The 19,225-nt window shown below is 45.3% G+C and overlaps 1 protein-coding gene across 1 annotated transcript in view; it reads right to left on the reverse strand.

Annotated features, from left to right (window-relative positions):
- Positions 1–400: 400 nt before the first annotated feature.
- LOC147633680 (Protein phosphatase 2C family protein) overlaps positions 401–19,225 on the reverse strand; it is a 39,870-nt gene continuing 21,045 nt past the window's right edge. Inside the window, 5 exon segments of the mRNA XM_086804660.1 lie at positions 401–457; positions 4,920–4,989; positions 5,072–5,200; positions 5,203–5,220; positions 5,330–5,461. Of these exon segments, the coding sequence (XP_086660786.1) occupies positions 4,963–4,989; positions 5,072–5,200; positions 5,203–5,220; positions 5,330–5,461 (306 nt within the window). The 3' untranslated portion in view covers positions 401–457; positions 4,920–4,962.

Consider the following 19,225-nt stretch of genomic DNA (forward strand, 5'->3'; position numbering starts at 1 on the left):
GACCAGCTCAAAACAAGCTGGCTAGCAACATGAGCTGATCAGGGGCAACACCATAGAGAGGCAGTACAGTCGCCACCGGCTGATGACATGGCAGCCGTACAAGTCACCCTGATGAAGTGGCTGGAAAGCAAGCGTGGAGAGGTGCAATCCCTTTTGATGAGGATCACAGATATGTGCTTGGTTTTGCATATGGATGAGTGTAGCCTCCTTTATGAAAAACACGATGGAGAGCTTGTGTGCAAGGAAGATGACAAAGAAGCTTACAAGAGGAGGAAAAGAATCATGCATGGGATCTTAGGTACCCACACCAACCTTTGGCCACATGGGTGGTCATCCCTCACTTATGGGGTGTCCCGCTCACACATCTTGCCAATAGGGTGCCCAAACAAAGTGCCCTCAGGATTTTGGCCCCGAGCACTTCAATAAAGTGTCCACTCAATTTTTAATGAGTATGAACCTACAAAGGTTATAAACATTACAAAGCATGTTAATGGATTAAAACAAAGGTTTAGAGTGCACTTACAACCTGTTCGCATGCCACAAAACACATCAAAACACAGGTCATTCGCACGGTTCACGGGTAGGAGTCCCAGGCCCGTGAGCTGGACATTCATAGCAAGCAGCCACACGAAAACAGTTCACGACGCAAAAACAATATCAAACATGCAAAGGTTGAATATTAATAGTGATGAATGTGGGAATAAACAAGTGCTAGGTCATTGTGTAAACTTGCACCTATTTACTTAGTATTCTAGGTTTAAATAAAGCGGTTCTAGTGTGTGCATAGCCCACCAGTGTGTGGGACAAGCTCTTAAAAGGATCTTATGTAAGCAATGATGTATGTAGGTGACACCTCTTAGGGACACTTGGCATCATAGTTTGACATGTGGCACATGTGGTGGCAAAATATGTATACACATTGTAAAGGGGGGTCTCTCCTATAAAAGGAGCATTATCATAATAATTAAGTGTGCCTAATCTTTCAATTTATCTCATGCCCCCTCTTGCTTAACCTTGTGGTTGAACCCTAATACCTAACAATTGGTATCAGAGCTAGTGCACAGCTAACACCTCCGTCAGTTTCCACCCCCCGTCCAGAGCCGACACCACCCACGGCTGCCTATCCAAAGCTGAACGCCATCCGTTGCTAGTCGGGTTTTTCCGCCACCATTATGGGCGGAGCTAGTGGACAATGCACCATCGCCACCCAGCCAACTGCGATGGCCGTTTTGCTCACAGCTCTAGTTCTGGGCCAAACACCACCGCCGGCTGAGTTCATGGCAGCTCTGTTCAACCCTCATTCACCACCCCATGTCCACATCCATCGGCCCTTGGTTCTGCCTTGTCGATCAGCCCGACCTCCTTGCCTCTACACTCCATCCTTCGCCATCATCGTCGCCAACTCCACTTCTCCATTGACATCAGCTGTCATCACTTGTAAAACTTTGAGGTATTGGTTTCTTGCTTTGGGACTTTCTCTCAGAGATCTTTTATTGGATTAGGCATCCATAGTAGGCACTCCAGTTCTTGTGCATGTCCCTCGAAGCTTTGTTCTGCTCACTCAAGTATACATCTTGTTTTTGGTATACTTTGGCAATCGCATGTTAGATTGAGTCCAATCCCAATGCCTTGTGTGCACAATCCAGTTCTTTTCCCGTTCTTTGTCACAAGCATGCTAGTGCACAAAAAGTTCACATTCATGGGGGAACTCTCATGTTTCTTGCACATAAATCTGCTTTGGGAAATCTCTTATTGTGAGGATGTCACAAAGAGCACCAGTTTCTAACCTTTTTGGGTTTAGTGGACTCATGACAACCAAAGACCCAGCTGCTCACTGTGGAGCTTCATGATGAAGAGTCTTTTGATGGCCAAGGGGTTGTTGGAGATTGTTACAAGGCAAGAGCCACGTTCTGCAACAGTAGCAACCACTACTTCTCAGCAACATCAACCACAACAGGAAGGGGGACCCAAACTACAACACAAGTAGTGGCAGGTCCTCCAGCACAGCCGCCTCCACTCACTGAAGGTCAATGTCGTGTACAGAACTGGCATTTCCGGGCATAAGTTTGGCACATCGGAAAACGTGGAATTGGGATCCCAGACACTCGGATCCACACAATGGCCACAAATGGATGCAGAAACCGGGATCCCGTGCACTCGGATCCACACACTAGCCTCAATACGGGTAGCACGAAAGTTGGCTGGCCCCCATAAATTGGCACGAGACTAGAGAAGACCATTTGGGTGGGTGAATGGTGACATTGTCCCTATAAGAGTACCATGTTCCAACGGGATCTGATTGCACAGTATGGCTAGGGCCCTTTCTCCTCCTCCAAAAAGGATACACAAATCCTAGTGCTAATTCAGCAAGAAGAAACTATGGATGGCAAGAAAGAGGATTTAACTAACCAATGTAAAGAGGAAATTTAAATACTGTTAACGTTGTGTTTTGCAGAGGATTAACCTTGGAAGTGTTAGTCCTCTGGACATAGCAGAAAGCTGAGAGGCCAAACCCTAACTGAACACAAGTGGCTAACCCACTAGCCAAGTGAAACGGGTTGCAAGACCAATAGTTCTTACTAATTCCTTCCACTTCTACTTAGCTAGTCACAATGGGCTCATAAGGTCAACAAAAAGAAACAAGTAACAAACGAGTAACACTTTTACTTCCTCCACAACTTGAATACTGCTTTCAAAAACTTTGAACGTTGTGTTTTGCAGAGGATTAACCTTGGAAGTGTTAGTCCTCTGGATATACCAGAAAGCTGAGGCCAAACCCTAACTGAACACAAGTGGCTAACCCACTAGCCAAGTGAAACGGGTAGCAAAACCAATAGTTCTTACTAATTCCTTCCACTTCTACTTAGCTAGTCACAATGGGCTCCTAAGGTCAACAAAAAGAAACAAGTAACAAACGAGTAACACTTTTGCTTCCTCAAAAACCTTCCATAGGTTGCACAAAACAGGTGTAGCATGCATACAAGTATAGCTAGTTGTTAAAGTCGATTTTCCATTTGCACATTCAAATACAAAAAGGATTTGCTCAAAGCGAGGGCAAATCCACCATCCTTGTCCCCATCACCCCTCCTTAAGATCCACCCAAAAATTGTGCAAAAGCAGAAATAGCATGCATAGAAGATGGTCTGTCCCAAGAATCACACAGGTTTGGGTGTCCACATGCACTTGAGCTTCTGTGAGTTGCAGATTTTCTGTTGAGTCCTCCCATAGAGGCATATGAAACTTCCACACAGGAAGGTGCTCTCACATAATTAATCCCTAACAAAGGGACAGAGAGATCTCTTGATTTGTAAGAAGCAAGGTAAGTGAGTTTGGGGGAAAAGAAAACTCAAACAAAAAGCACGCTTTGTTTTTGCTTTTATTAGCAAAAATAGTTTACTTTTCTTCTTCCCAAAACAAAACTGAGGATGCATTGTTTTTTTTTGTAACTCAAAATATATTACACGTGTTTTTTCTAAATTGTGCTGTTATGTGCTTTTCTGCAGGGTGGGTAATCCTCTGTAAATGGGCGGCCTCGATAGTGAGCAAACAAGGGGCGAGTATGGCCGGCTAGGTGCACTGTGTGGAGTGTACAAGGCGTGTGCAATGCCCCACGGTTGCAAACAGCAGCACTATTGTGCACAAGCCCATGCTCAGAACTCCCTTGTGATGGATGTGCAAGGATGCACCATACCATCTAGGGCATAACCACACTGAAACGACCAGCATGCATAGTCTATCCACCTAATGTGTCCTCAGCCACCGCAAGCCTATAGCCTCAAAGCCAAGCACGTGTAGGACCAATGCCATTGGAAACCACAGCCCAACCCCATGGGGCATGAAACTATAAAACCAGAGACACAGTGTTTTGCACAACCATCCCCTTACGTTCCACTGCCACGTGCATATGCAGAAGACATGCTAAGGCTCAAAGCTGGCATTTGAAATGGGAAGAGGGGTTGCCACGAATATAGCATCCATAGGCCTAGATTTGGGCAAGCCCAAGCCAATCCAAAGGATGATGACCAAATTTGATGAAACTTGAGATCCCATTCAGTACTTAGAGAAGTTCAATCAAGTTTGCAAAGCCATGGTAAGGATTGATGATCCCACCAAGTTTTGCTCATTTGTACCTTGCCTTGAAGGCAAAGCGAGCCAATGGTTTTGGACACTGAACCCACTTGACAAGGCAAACTACGAGATCTTGAGATACCAGCTCAAATCTACAAGCCTCAAGCAACAGGAAGGTGAGACCATGCCGGACTACATTGCCAAAACATTTCGCACTTTCAAATCATTTCCATACATCGAGCAAGCATGAAAGTTGTTTCAGACAATCCCCATTCTCAAAAGCTGTACACGACATATCTAGGCTCATCAAGCCCCAATGTGCCTCTCGCAGTCCTCTATGATTTCACTCACAGCAAATAATCGCAGGGAATATGTCCAGCTGGCCTACTCTAACCCTCATCGATCAGCGATGAAGGCTTGGTAGCAGCATTGCATGCAGGCATATATGGTGAGCACGCTAAAGCGATAACACCCCTCGCCCTCCCCCCTGTGGCCAGGTAGAGAATCAGCTCTATTTGCACGGATATCATCCACACCCTCTGGGACAGTAGGAACATCTACAAGGTGATTCACAGATGATGCTACAGTGCATGGCGCACAGCCTCCGCACTTCAAACTTGGGACCGTTTCTTTGTCAAGGTGACAACCGTATACTCAAGTGCTACAAGCCCCCTGTGTAGCTCTTTTCTCCATCTCACCGGTAGTCTCCCTCTGCAAGCCTCCAGCCATGGAGGGACCACCCCTGCCCCCCACATCCTAGCTCTTTGTCGGAAGGTTGTAATTTGCTTGTGAGTGAATGTCCTATTTTCTTACTAACTGAAGATCTTTTCAAGGAAGAAAAAAGAACTTACATTAATACTCCAAACCAAGAGAAGGTATCAGCACTGTATCCATTCACCACCATGCCCAGATCATGCCCTCCTGCATCCCCATATATATGACCATTAAACTAAGAGTGAGAACACCAGACAAAGACTTTGACAAAATCTAGCAGTGGACAAACCTGTTGTACTACAAGATCCTGAACATCCAGTCTCTCCATGAAATCACACAAGACACGATGATGTTTCTTTGTCAGGCCATTGAACAAAAATTTTACCTGCAAAGCCTTCCCTAGCCATGCCTGCAGCTAGCAGCACTTCCTCCTATTTCCTGAATTTCATTAACATTGAAAATTTCACTCACTCACAAAAAAAAGTTATAACCAAATCAGCACTTTGTGCACAGTCATGAAGATCCACAGTTGTATAGCCTTGCTTACATTAGGCAGACCATCGACACAAACAACTATAACGGTTATGTCATCTGTTCGACTCTCATGCTGCAACCAAAGACGATAAGATTTTGCAACAATCGCTGTGCAGGCATTGCATGGATCTGTGTGTTCAGCCACCTAGCTCAGCAAGATCCATCAGGAGCAATAAATTAAAGTCATTCTCTCTCTCTCTCTCTCTCTCTTCTATCACCTAGCTCAGCAAGATTCATGAGGAGGCACCTACCTCGCTTCTACGACCTCTCCAATCTAGACAGCCCCATGGCGGAATACTTGATCTAAGGAGAGGGCGACACTTCAACTGATCAGCATACATGGATCTACCTGATATACATTTTTCAGTATTTTCTACTCAGTATCATCTCGGAGTCTTACAGTTCTGTTCTTATAACTGTAGGACAATCAGTTTTTTGTACTTTTTAGTCTCATTTAGTTGTTCTCTTTGATGAGACACCAACTTCAGATGTACTCTCAGTTTTGGTATCATAGGCCACTATGGCCTCTTAGAGACATTAATATATCATTTCATTTCTCTCTTCTTTGGCTCCCAGCGGAGCGCCCCAACTGACACTCAGCCTGTACAAGATTCCCCGAGACACGTGGATCAGGATAGCTGGACACCCTCATGGAGTGAGCACCCTACAGACCTGCAGCAGGATGGCATCATGCACACGGGGAAGAGAGAGCACAGTCCCTCCAAGAGCCCAACGCCCCTGCTCCCAGCGGCCCAGACCCTCCACTTGCCAGCTCCAGATCCAGGACTTGCTTCAGCGATATAGAGAAGCAGCCCCACTGGTGTTTGGTATTGAGGCCAGGTACACGGTCCATCAGGAACGACACATCATGAGCCCAGACACATGATTCTTTTGCTGCCTACTTTATTGCACACACAGGGTCGATGTAGTACATGGACCCTGTCTATCCTTTCGGCAGCTAGTTTTTACTTTTTCCACATTGCCTTGACATCCAATTTACTCATGGATCACATGAAACAGCTTTTTGGTCTCATAGACCCTTCGGGTTTTTCTTAGACGTTAATAACATCTTTCTTTCTTTCTCTGTGACTTATTTGTCTTTGAATGCCAGAACTTGGCTGAGTGCACCTTGCACATCTTAGCATTTACACCAGCTCCCAAAGGAGGATCTTACATAAACTTGACTTTTGGCTTGTGCAAGGCAAATACATCAGGTCAGCATAAACGTGTGTACAGTCGGGTACACTTGCACAAACATGTTCTTATGCAGCCCACAATAGAAACAGGGCATCAACAGCTGATACATCAGATAAATGAGCCGGTGCATCACTTAGATCACCTGCTACAGTTAGCACATCAAGTAAATCAGACAGTACATCAATTAGGTCAACCGGTGCAGCCAGTAAATTAAGTAAATCAGGTGGCACAGAAGCTGAAACAAGTCATACAGCTGGAATACAGGGCAAAGTATGAGCCATATGGAGCATACGGATGCAGCATGGTATGTACGAACATAGTACGGAAATGTACAGATGCATCAGAGCAGTATGGACATGGTCGTACAACTTGGAAATCATGCTTATGGTGCTTGGGGGCTGAAACAAAAAGTCTACATAAAGTGAAAAGCTACCTTTTTGAGCTGAGAAAGGATCCAAATATAGAAAACAAATGCCCAAATGATAGAAAGAATGTCCAAAGATGCCCAAAACACCAAAGTGCCGAAGAGATCCACCCTCATGAAGTAATCTTGTTCACATCACATTGAAATACAGGATGCTTGTGTTATAAACTCTCCACCCGTCATTAAAATGTGTCCACCATTAAAAAGAATGTGAACTCGTCACTATAAAAATACACAACAATCTCCTCCTTATAGCCTTGTTCACATGGCCCTTACCCAAGCTACTCATAGAGGCCTACAAGCCCACTCATCTTTGATTTCCCAAGGGTTTCACTGCCATTTTGCAAGTCCATGTCATCCTTACAGGCACAGCCAACAACATCAAGGGTCTCTCATTCGTTGTTACTGGATAATCCCCCATTCCCAAAGCTTTTACATCAGAGCCCTTTGGGTGTCCTGGGGCCTTCAAAAGACCATCCACATATGAGAAATGGGAAAGTTCCAAAATGGTGACATCTCCCCGCCTTCTGAAAAGTTGTTCTCAACTTTGTAGCTTTGATCCATAATGCAAATCATACTTTGGTCATGCTATATACATAGATCCAAATACAGGCACAAGAACCAAATGTATCTCCACAGTTTCTGATAAAGCACATATATTAGACACCAATGAGAGAAAATTATTAAGTCCATAGACAAGTTGCAAGACCCAACTGTGTCTTTAGAACAGAATCCCAAAATCAAGGGATCAAATCCCATTCTGTGGATAGAATACAAGTCCATATAAGCAAGAATATTTATAATCTGCTCGCATTCAATGACAAAATCTCATGCCGATGCATGTTTGGAACATGATTCTTCAATTAATGTTTTTGTCCCAACTTCCACGAAGTCAGGGGATTCTACTAGTTATACTCCTAGCTAGGTTGTAACTATTTGGTCCTCCAAGCTCTTTTCACATGATAGAACTCATGCCCAGACACATGGACAGGATAATGGATACCAAAAGTCAAACTTTGTTGACTAAAAAACTGAAGGCATCGTTGGAAAGAGGACATCGAACTGGATCAAAAAGCTAAAAGACGCTTTTTCATAAAGCAACTCCAGGGCCAAAAAGCAAGGCCTTGAAGATTGTGAAAGCACAAATCAAGATCCTTGACTATTATTAATATTAATCAAACAAAAGCAAAGAGGAAAAGCAAAAGCAAGAAAATAAAACAAAAGCAAGAGGCAAAGCAAAAAGCAAAACAAGGCAAAAGCATGGAACCCTCAAGTATATAAGAACCTTGTACTCTCATGGTGGAAGATATAGAGAAGTACTCCGACTTGATTCAGATATTGGATATTGCCATATTGGTACTAGCCCGGTGTAAGACTCTTGTGGGTCATCCTTGTGGTGAGCTCGGCATCAGTTATCTTGTGCCTCGACATCGACTCAACCCGACCTCGACATCGGCACTCTTGTTTGATATTGTATTCATTTATTTTATTGGTCCTGGCTTGGAAAGTCCCGTGGATTGTTTTTCAAATAAATTCCTGAAGAGGGGGCCGGGCTTGTTCCCCGCTCAGCGTGGTGTACGGTGTGAGCATAGTTTAGGGGGTTGTTTGAAACGGGTTTCCTAAAAGTTTCAAACGGGTTTCCTAAAAGTTTCAAACGGGTTTCGTAAAATCAGCCCAAAGTTTCCTACAAGTTTCCTACCTACAGGTTTTTGCATGTACAAAATTTCAAATATATATTGTATAAAATATGTAAAAATAACACTAAATGCATAGAATACATGGAAACATCAATTTGAAGCCTACAGTCTTTGAATCACAAATAACAAAAACCATATAATCATCCATCATCAATGTCAAATGATCATGATTCAAAGACCATGGTCCACTGTCCATGATCCATGATCCAATCATCCATCATTCCATGACACAAAGTAGTGTGCTCGCTTGTAGTGATAGAGGAGAGTGAGCTACTTATTTTCTGAAATGGTAGCTTTAAATTTAGTTCAGTGACGGCCAAAATGCGGAGGCCATGATACTCAGTACGGCAAGGTTGCCCTTTAGCCCCATTATTATATATCAAAGTTGCAGAGGCCATGAGCATCTTTCTCCGCTCCACTGCTGGTATTTCTGGATTGAGGTTGCCTCTTCGTAGTCCCACAGGTCTTTCATGGCATCATGATGCTCCTCAGTGGTTGAAATCACCTTACATATTGGGGTGATTCTATTCTTTTCCGACTTATAGCTGTGATTGTTGTATGCCTTTTTCATACTTAATAGAAGTCTCTTTCTGAAGAAAAAAAAAATAAGTAGCTCATCCTCCAGCTGCCTTAGCGGGTCCACATCCCCTCCAGTGTATCTCTAGATGTACTGCTGCCATCCATCCTCAAGCTCCTCATTATTGTATTGCTCCTCATTTCTCCAAAGAGGATGCAATATGTGAGCAACTGCATGGATTGGTCTATGAAACCAATCCCATCGTGTGTTCCACACGGCTCGGATATCCCGAACCCTAAAAGACAGCCATGAAATGTATACAGTATAATGTCATAAGCCTGATATTATACAAGATTGAAGAATCAAAGAGACTAAGAGACTAAGAGTGCATGCATAATGCAGCATACTTCTCTGCTAATAAGACAATGCAGCAGTTCAAAGCTTCACCAATTCTATCCATGAACCTGTACAGGAGTCCCAGACTGCTATCCTCCATGTCCATGATGCGAAGAACACTATAAATAGGCTGAATGGCCTTTATGAGAGCTTCAGCCTCTTGCCACCAAGTGTCCCTCATGATGACAACGTATACAAATGCAACGGCCTTGGGACTGTCATGATCATCCCAAGCCATCCACTCCCTGGAAACCGCTATGCGTAGGAGTCCATGGCGGACGCTCACCAGTCTCTCAATCACAATGAATGTATATGCAAATCTAGTGGTAGAAGGTTTGAGAAGCTCTAAGTTGTTGTGTGTCCGATACATAGCAAGCACCTTCGGCCTCTTTGTCACAAACTTTACCATCATGCGAGAGGTCTTAAAGATGTTTGACACCCAACCTATCTTTGCCACATCCTTGATGAGGAGGTCCAAACTATGAGCAACACATGGAGTCCAAAGAATGGTAGGAAACTCCTCAAGCATCCTTCCCATGGAGACACAAGCATCCTTCCCATGGAGACACGATTTGAGCCATTATCAATGATCACCTGCACTATATTCTATGGCCCAATCTCCATGACAACCTTTCAAATGTGTCGCCAAATGTACTCACCTGTCACCGTTGTGCCTGCTATGGATGCATCTATGGCATGCAAGAACATTGTGCCTCCTCTTTCTGACATCTGACCATCCATCACATAGAAGAGTGCATATGCAAATCTAGTGGTAGAAGGTTTGAGAAGCTCTAAGTTGTTGTGTGTCCGATACATAGCAAGCACCTTCGGCCTCTTTGTCACAAACTTTACCATCATGCGAGAGGTCTTAAAGATGTTTGACACCCAACCTATCTTTGCCACATCCTTGATGAGGAGGTCCAAACTATGAGCAACACATGGAGTCCAAAGAATGGTAGGAAACTCCTCAAGCATCCTTCCCATGGAGACACAAGCATCCTTCCCATGGAGACACAATTTGAGCCATTATCAATGATCACCTGCACTATATTCTATGGCCCAATCTCCATGACAACCTTTCAAATGTGTCGCCAAATGTACTCACCTCACCGTTGTGCCTGCTATGGATGCATCTATGGCATGCAAGAACATTGTGCCTCCTCTTTCTGACATCCGACCATCCATCACATAGAAGAGTGCATCCATATTTTTTCCATGTTTCCTTGAGAGGCTCTACCTCCATCTCCACAGTTTGTCTCTCCCTTCTGAGCTCCCATGTGCACAAGGCCGCATAATAGGGCCCCTCCCACTCACATCCTATGCGGCTGATTGCCCGCATAGCCTTTTTCCATTGTGTAGTGCGCACAATATTGAAAGACAAAACACATTGTATGAAGAGCTTTGTCAGCTCTTGGGTGGCCTCTTGCTTAGCCTGCATCTGTAGACCGGCTTTGTGACTCCCTTTCTGCAAGGCCTTGGCAATGGGGATGGGAGTCCTTTGTGCCCGTGGTGCAAAGCTACCTTCTGTAACCTTTTGTTTCTTGGATACACTTGTACTACCTGTAACTGAGACATCCACATCCACATCTTCCTCCTCCTCATCTTCATTCCTCTCCTTTTTTGTCGGTAACTTCATTTGGCCTAATAATTTGGCTCTCTTCCACTCTTGTAATGATGCCTTGATAGCATCCGGCACAATTGGACAAGGGCTAACTCCCTTCCCCGCTAAACCTATGAAATGGGCCTTCACCCGGTCTATGCTGCCACTGGACTGCAACCCATAATACTTGCACTTCCATTTGGAAGCACCTCCACCCTTGTAGGTGGCCGATTTGATCACATGGGTCCACATATCATCTCTTGCGCGAGGCATTTTGTTGGAGTGTGCCTGTAGAGAAACCCCCAATTTTCAAACCACTTCAATTGACAAAAATCAGTCATATAATGGATTACATACTTGCTTAAGACCCTTGGGCAGAGTCTAAGCAAATGTTGGAGGCTTAATGGGGTCTCTGTGAAGAAAACCCCCAATTTTCAACATCTCCAGCTTGCCCCAAATTGGCCAAAATTAGCAAGCAGGTTTGATAAAAAACACACCTGACTGTAGGCATGCGACCCAAGGGAGGAGGAGTGGCGATTTTGCAACGTTGTATTCGATGTTGACAATGAGGGAAAAGCGGCGCACGAAAACTAAAGAAATGTTTATCAAAAGAGTCGCAAGATGTTGACGTAAGATTTTGGGGAAAAAAAAATGTTATAAAATTTGTTTGGAAAAAACGTGTTTCCTACAAGGAAACATTTCCTTCCCTGTAGGAAACGCGTTTCCTAACTACTATGACGGTGTGAAACCCCTATTTCCATCTCTCTCTCCCCCTTCTCTCTCTATCTATATCTTTCATACACGTGGTTGCATCTGTCACAGCACACTCCGTTGGGCTTACAGTCGTATCAGAGCAAGATGTCTCTTGAAGAAATCTTTTATGGGGTGACAGAGCCATGTCGAGAGTAGAGGGAGACCAAGGGCATCAAGAAGGGAACAACTATGAAGCCAACCCAAAGCATCAAGGAGGGATCCAAGGCCACCTATCTGTCTCTCATGAGACCGCAGTCATGACATCCGTTAAATATCGAGACTTTCAAAAGTTCAAACAGTATCTTAAGATGAAGAGTTCCTAGCTTGGAGAGCCAAGAAGGAACAAGGCTATAGAAGAGCTCAGATGTTCGAAGATTTTATCAAAGACCAAGTCACTGAAGCTAAAGCTGTGGAAGCCGCCAAAGCATATTTATGAGGTAAAGGGGTTACCAATGGAGAAGAACCCAAGGACACCCGATCCATCACTCATGGAGGACGGAGAGAAGTTACCCCTAGACTCGCTTTATCAGATCCAGCCTCCTCAGGCCTAGCAAAAGAGAAGAAGGCAAAGGAGCCTTCAACCAACAAAGTGGACTTTAAGCCAGGAGAGAAAAGTGTAAAGTTTGATACCTTTTATGGAAAAAAGCAAGACACCCAGAAAGCCATATCCTTCATCAAATAGTTCGACACCGTCTTTGGAGGAGAGGACTTCTCCGAAAAGTCCAAACTCCGCATGGTCCGTATGCACTTAAAAGATGCCGCCTTGAATTGGTGGCTAAAAGTGGTCCAAGATGGGATCAAGCCTACTTCATGGACCGATTTCAAAACCATGTTCAACAAAAAGTTCCTTCCCGCAAACTTCGAGGCAGATGTGCAAAACGAATGGGGTGAGGTAAAGCAGAAGGCAGGATAAAGTGTGGCAACATATCTTAATAACTTTTCAGCCGTCTCATTGAAGTTTACTGTCACGACCCTGTGTTTTTCTTTGGACAAGATGCAGATGTGCACGGGGACATGGTGGACAGTGTGAATGGCATCAGGTGGGAGTGAAGATGGAAGCCCATGTGTGGATAACCCCATGTGTGAAAGGGGGCAAAGGAATTTTAACTTAAAAGGTTTTAAAAACCTTTAAAGTAATTTTTAATGCCATATATGAAGAAAACGTGGCCCATAAGCTATTTTGGGGCCACGTGTGCTTTTTGGGGAAAAGGAGGGCTAGCAGGCAAAAGAGGCGCCGATCCCTACAGCAGGCGCATGTGCTTTTTGGAGGCGACTGCTGGATTCTGAAGGAGGGAGCTTCTAAGCCTTTCTCTGTCGCGACTGATGGCCTGAACTTCCACGTGGATGGACTGCACGTGGGCTGGACAGAGGGACAGAGTTGAGCTGCAGGCAGGCGGACTGTTTACAGGTGGCATATGGGGGCTGAACAGCATGTGGAGGTTCTCCCTCTCTAGCTACAAGTCGGGCCAGCAGACGGGGGTGCTTCTTCTTTGACGGATTGGTCACCAAGGAGCGCAGGTGGGCAGATTGCAGGGCAGCGCACAGCTCAGCAAGCTCACCCACTCTCTATCTCTTTTTTTGGAAAGCTGGCAGACTGCAACGCTCTATCTCTCTCTCTCTCTAGCACTTGGAGGATGCGTTTTCTTTCTCTCTCCAGGCGGCTGGCTGGTCTGCAGAAAAGTACAGCTTTGGATTCCATGTGGTCAGGACTGTTGGCCGACAAGATCTCTTCCGGAGGGTGGCAAGTTGCAGGAGAAATAGTAGAAGGGCTGAAGCTGCGGCACATGCTCTCTTTTCTCTCTCTCTTTCTCGCTTGGTGCACAGGAGGGCTGGACTGCAGGCGTTTAGGGCTGCGTGCTTTTCTCCTAGGTGGCCAAGGGTTGGTTTCTCTTGATACAAAGGTGGACAGGGGCTGGATTTCCATGAACATAGACATCATGTCGATGGCGTTCATCTGATGGAACTTTCAGTTTCTCTTTGCTTTGGATTCGGGACTGTTTTAGGACAGTTTATGGGCTGATTTTATTTGGTAACAAATTCAGCTATGTGCTTGGGTCTTTGGCTTCGAGTACAGGTCATTTGGTTATGTTTCTTGGCATGGGAGTGAAGCAAGCTCGCATGGCTGCGTGCTCATGGAGCAGATTGTTTTCTTCCTGCTAGAAAGGAACAGTGGGATCTACAGTTATGGACATCACTATGTTGCCAGATGTTTCATGAGGGAACAGGTAACTAGATGTATGCTGTTGTTGGCACTGTTGTTGAATGGTGCTATGAATGGTTCTGTATGGAAACAGGACATAAGTTTCAAAGGGAAACAGGCCTAAGGGTTTCATGTGAAAATAGGTCGTAGATTTTCTCGACGAGGAAACATGTTTTGGGTTTCTCCAGGAGATAGGTCACATGCAGGCAGAAGATACAGGAGTGGACACATGTTTGGTACAACCTTCTTACTGATAGGACAGGAGACAGGGAATCCATGACAGAGATGGATAGTACCCTTGGAAGGTAGAGAGGGTTTGTACAGGTGTGTCAACTGTATGGTATGCTGTGCTGTGATGCGAGTTCTCTTTTGAGAGACAGTTTGGGAGTCTGTGTTGTGATACAGGAGCACTGGATGTGTCGGGGTGTGATGCTATTCATAGTGTGAGAGGCTATGGATGGTTGTGGCAGCCTTGATCATGGGAGAAAGCTTCTGTATGCAGACTCAATGTGAGAGAGTCTTTTGATATGAACAATGGCTGGATTTGTTTGTGGATGCCGTGTGGACAAGAAGCTAGATGCAGGTTCTTTGCAGGCTTCAGGAGTTCTACTGGGACGGCTGAATTACCAGCCTTATATTGTAATCAAAGCTCTTAAAATCAATTAAAGAAATACCGCAAGGGGCGCCACTGCGATTTGGGGCCAATCGGTGTCCGTGTACTTTTTGCAGGAGCACTCTAGCTCCCCCTGTTTGTTTTCCTTTTCTAGGTCCTCAATGGTGTTGAAGTGTTTTATGTGCAAATGTTTGTTTCACCGCCCTTTGGGTATCTGAAGGCCGGTTTACATTTACCTCATATACTCCTATCCCACCATTGATGGAAATGTGAAAGTTTGTCAATGGATTGCAACCAAAGCTTTTGCAAGCAGTCTATATGGCGGGACCTAAAACCTTGGAAGAAACCCAAGACAAAGCCTTCCAGGCCAAAGCTCTATATATGCCTTGGATGGTGGGCAAATCAAAGAATGAGAATCGAGACTTGTCCCAAATGAAGAGGTTCAAACAAGGGTCTCAAGCAAGGAATGAGCCACAAGAAAAGAAAAACAAGAATGAGGATAAACCCCCATTGTACCAAAAGAAGCTATCCCGCAAGCAACTCGAGGAGTATGTTAAAGAAGGTAAATATTTCCTATGTGGAAAGAAAGGACACATGGCTGCAAAATGTCCTGATAGACCAAATTAAGAAACCAAACTGCCCCAAAGTAATGCATTACCTAAAGAACTCCAACATCAAGATGATATACCACCAGAGAAGAGGCAGCTTTCCAAAGAGTGGGGCAAAGTGGCAAACCAACCAGTACTTATCCACTTCGATAGTGGTGCTACCCACCACTACATCCATCCACAAGTGGTTGAAGCCATGAACCTCCCTCCAGATAGGTTTGGAACTCCTATTACAGCAGGTGCCGCTTTTGAAGGAATGTCAGCCGAGGTGACTCCTATTTTGGGAAAGCTCCACTTACAGATTGGAGACTGTGTGGATCATGAGAACTTTGTTGTTAGCAAAGTTGGACATTGTAATGTGATTTTGGGTATGCCCTAGCATAAGAAGATAGACCCGGCCATTGATTGGGATGGAAATAAGATTAGGTTTCCTTTTAAAGGCAAGAATGTAACTTTTGATGTAAGAGTTGAGGGGAATTCCATTCCACTCATTAGTCATGTACAAGTTCCTAAAGCAATAAAGTAATCTATTTCCTCGTACTTGATATATGTAAGAGATCCTAAGGAATCTGAGGGTGATGAGTCACTCTCAACTCTTGATCATGAAAGAAAAGATTTCCTAAAGAAGTATGAGGATTGTTTTGCAGATACTCTTCCAAGAGAGCTACCTCCAAAGAGACCGAAAGATCATAAGATTGACATCATGCCAGGAAGCTCACCTCCTAACAGACCTCCTTATCGAGTTAGTCAGGCTCAACAAGAGGAGATCATGAAGCAAGTGACCGAGCTTTTGGAAAAGGGTTTGATTCAACCTAGCTCATCACCTTTTTGCTCCCCAGTCTTATTGATTCAGAAAAAGCATGGTTCTTGGCGCATGTGTATTGATTACAAGGCTCCTTACAAGATCACTGTAAAGAACAGGTTTCCTATTCCTAGGATTGATGATATCCTGGATAGATTGGATGGAGCCACTATCTTTAGCAGGATCGCCTTGAAGAGTGATTACCATCAAGTCAAGATTGTTCTAGAGGACATTCACAAGACCGCATCCAAGACTACTTTTGGACTCTATGAGTACTTGGTGATGCCTTTTGGTCTTACCAATGCCCAGGCTACCTTCAACCAAATGATGGAAAGAATATTCCGAGCATATAGAAAGTCTGGATTGACTTTCTTTGATGACATTATTGTGCATTCAAAGAACGAAGAAGAGCATCTAAAGCACTTGGATATGGTATTTCAGGAATTGCGGAAGCACAAGTTGTATGTGAATGGCAAGAAGAGTGAGTTCTTTTTGTCAGAGATTCACTACTTGGGCCATATAGTGTCCAAGGAAGGAGTCAGGGGATGGACCCAGATAAGGTCAAGGCTATTGTGGAATGGCCAGAGTTGACTTCTGTGCATGCAGTTTGAAGTTTCCTTGGCTTATGCTCTTATTACAGGAAGTTCATCAAGAGGTTTGCGGTAGTAGCAAGTCAACTACATGATTTGACAACGAAAGCCGTGGGATTTCGGTGGGCCAAAGCTGAAAAAGAATCCTTTGGAGCACTAAAGTTTTATGCTAGCAAAGAACCGGTATTGATTATTCTAGATTTATCAAAGCCATTCATGGTAGAATATAATGCTTCAGGAGATTGCATTGGAGCAGTCTTGAACCAAGAGGGTCATGCCGTGGCCTATGAGAGTCCAGGACTTCAAGGAGCCGAAAAGACCGCACCCACATACGAGAAAGAATTGATGGCTATCAATCACGCTTTAAAGATTTGGAAGCACCATCTTATGGGTGTTGAGTTTGTTATCAAGACAGATCATCAAAGTCTTAGGTATTTTATGTCTCAACCTAAGTTATCAGAAAAGCATATAAAATGGACTAGTTATTTGGTCCAATTTCATTTTCAGATTATGCATACCCATGGTAAAGACAATAAAGTAGCACATGCTCTATCTCGAAGACCAATGACCAATGTAGTTTCTATGGGATATCATTTGGACTTCACTATAATGAAAGATCTTTATGCTAAATATGAAGATTTCAAAGACGTCTGGGACAGATTGCAGAATGGAGATTTGGTGACCTCTTATGTCATCAAGGAAGGGTTTCTTATGATGCAAACCTGCTTATGTGTGACCAAGGATTTGAGACCAAGGATTTGAGACCAAAGGTAATGGAAGAATGCCATGCCCCACCTTATATGGAACATAGAGGTATCATGACAACATCTCCGACTTTGGAGAGCTATTTCTATTGGCCGAGCATGAGAAGAAACATCGATCAATATGTTCGAGAATGTTTGGTTTGTCAGAAGGTCAAGTTTGATCGACAAAAACCTGGAAGATTATTGCAACCTTTACCAATTCCCAATATTCCATGGGAAAGTATTGCTATGGACTTCATCTTTGGGTTGCCAAAGTTAGGATTTGGGAATGATGGAATATGGACTATTATCGACAGGTTCAGTAAGTAAGCCCACTTCATTCCAGTGCAGAAGTCCATCAGCACAAATCATATGGTGAGATTGCTTATTCAGTAGATTTTCAAGCATCATGGATTACCCAAATCCATTGTAGGGGATAGAGATCCTCGGACTACCAGTTTCTTATGGAGAGTACTTTTTGACAACATGGGGACAGCTGAATTTTTCTTCAGCCCCTTCCCTTCTTGCAGGTTTTTCCGCCCCCTGGGGGTTTTTCTTTTTTTTATCCTTCCGCCTGCCCTTTCCGCCCTTCGTGTGTAGCTCGGTTCTTGCAGGTATCGCATTCGCTCCGCCTTCGCCATAGCTTCAGACTCTGATGGAGGCTCCTCCCGCCCCACCTCAGAGGGACTCTTCTGCAGCCCCCTCGACCGCCCCTGAGGATACCCCCATCAGGCTTTCTCTTTCACCAGAAGAGGAAGCGAGCCTCGCCGCAGAGATGGAATGCCTCCAGGCACATTCCACCATCTGCCGTATAGTTGGCACTCGCCCCAGCAGAGGGGAGATCCGAGATCTTCTTCAGGCCCGCCTTCTTGCAGACGTGGGCAAGATCCTGGACGTTCAGCTTCTGGGCCGTGGACACTACCAGATCGAGTTCGAGACTTCCCAGAGTGTGGCCCAGGTCCTTGCCATGAGTCCCTTTGACATCAGGGGCGCTCGGGCATTCTTCAGACCTTGGTAGCATGGCTTTGACCCCGCAGCGGCCGAGCAGGGAGAGCGCCTTTTCCATGTTATTGTTTGCTTCCCTGGACTCCGCCGCGAGTACCTTCCGCTCCTTTCGAGGCTAGGAGCACAGGTGGGCTCGGTGCTCGAGACTGGCCCCACTGCAGCCTCAGTGGTGGCTAGAGCAGCTGGGCTTCCTGACATCTCCTCCCTTCCGAAGGTCATTCAGCTACCTAGGATAGGGGGGGGGGATGGATTGATTAGAGAGTGGAGTTCTCGGGGCTCCCGAACCAGTGCTTTATTTGCAGATAGGTCGGCCACCTGGCCAAGGCCTGCCCTCACAGGAGACCCCGAACTGCACCGCAGCAGCAGGCCCCTGATGGCCCGCCCACAGATGCGGCTCGGCAGGCAGCCTCCGGGACACCTGCTCAGCCCACAGAGACCTCGGAGTGGCAGCCTGGACAAGGGCGCCGCCGAGGGAGACAGCCCCAGCAGCACGCCCAGAGACCAATGCAACAGCAGCCACAGACTCACCATCACTGGGTTCCCGTGAGGAACAGCTTTGCTCCCCTCCAAGAGGAGACTCCAGCGCCGACTGAGGACTAGGAGATGCCAGCACCCCCTCCTTCGCCCCCACCGCATGAGGCCTTCTCCCGCTCTCAGGACAGTCTTAGTTTCTCTCGGTCGGATCGCCACCAGGGAGGGACTAATCTATCACGGATTGATCGCTTTTATGTGGGCGACAGGTTAGGGGAGCGAGGGGGCTCCAT

Source organism: Cibotium barometz, chromosome 11 (genome assembly GCF_041138505.1).
Source record: "Cibotium barometz isolate CiBa-2024 chromosome 11, ASM4113850v1, whole genome shotgun sequence".
Taxonomy (NCBI): domain Eukaryota; kingdom Viridiplantae; phylum Streptophyta; class Polypodiopsida; order Cyatheales; family Cibotiaceae; genus Cibotium; species Cibotium barometz.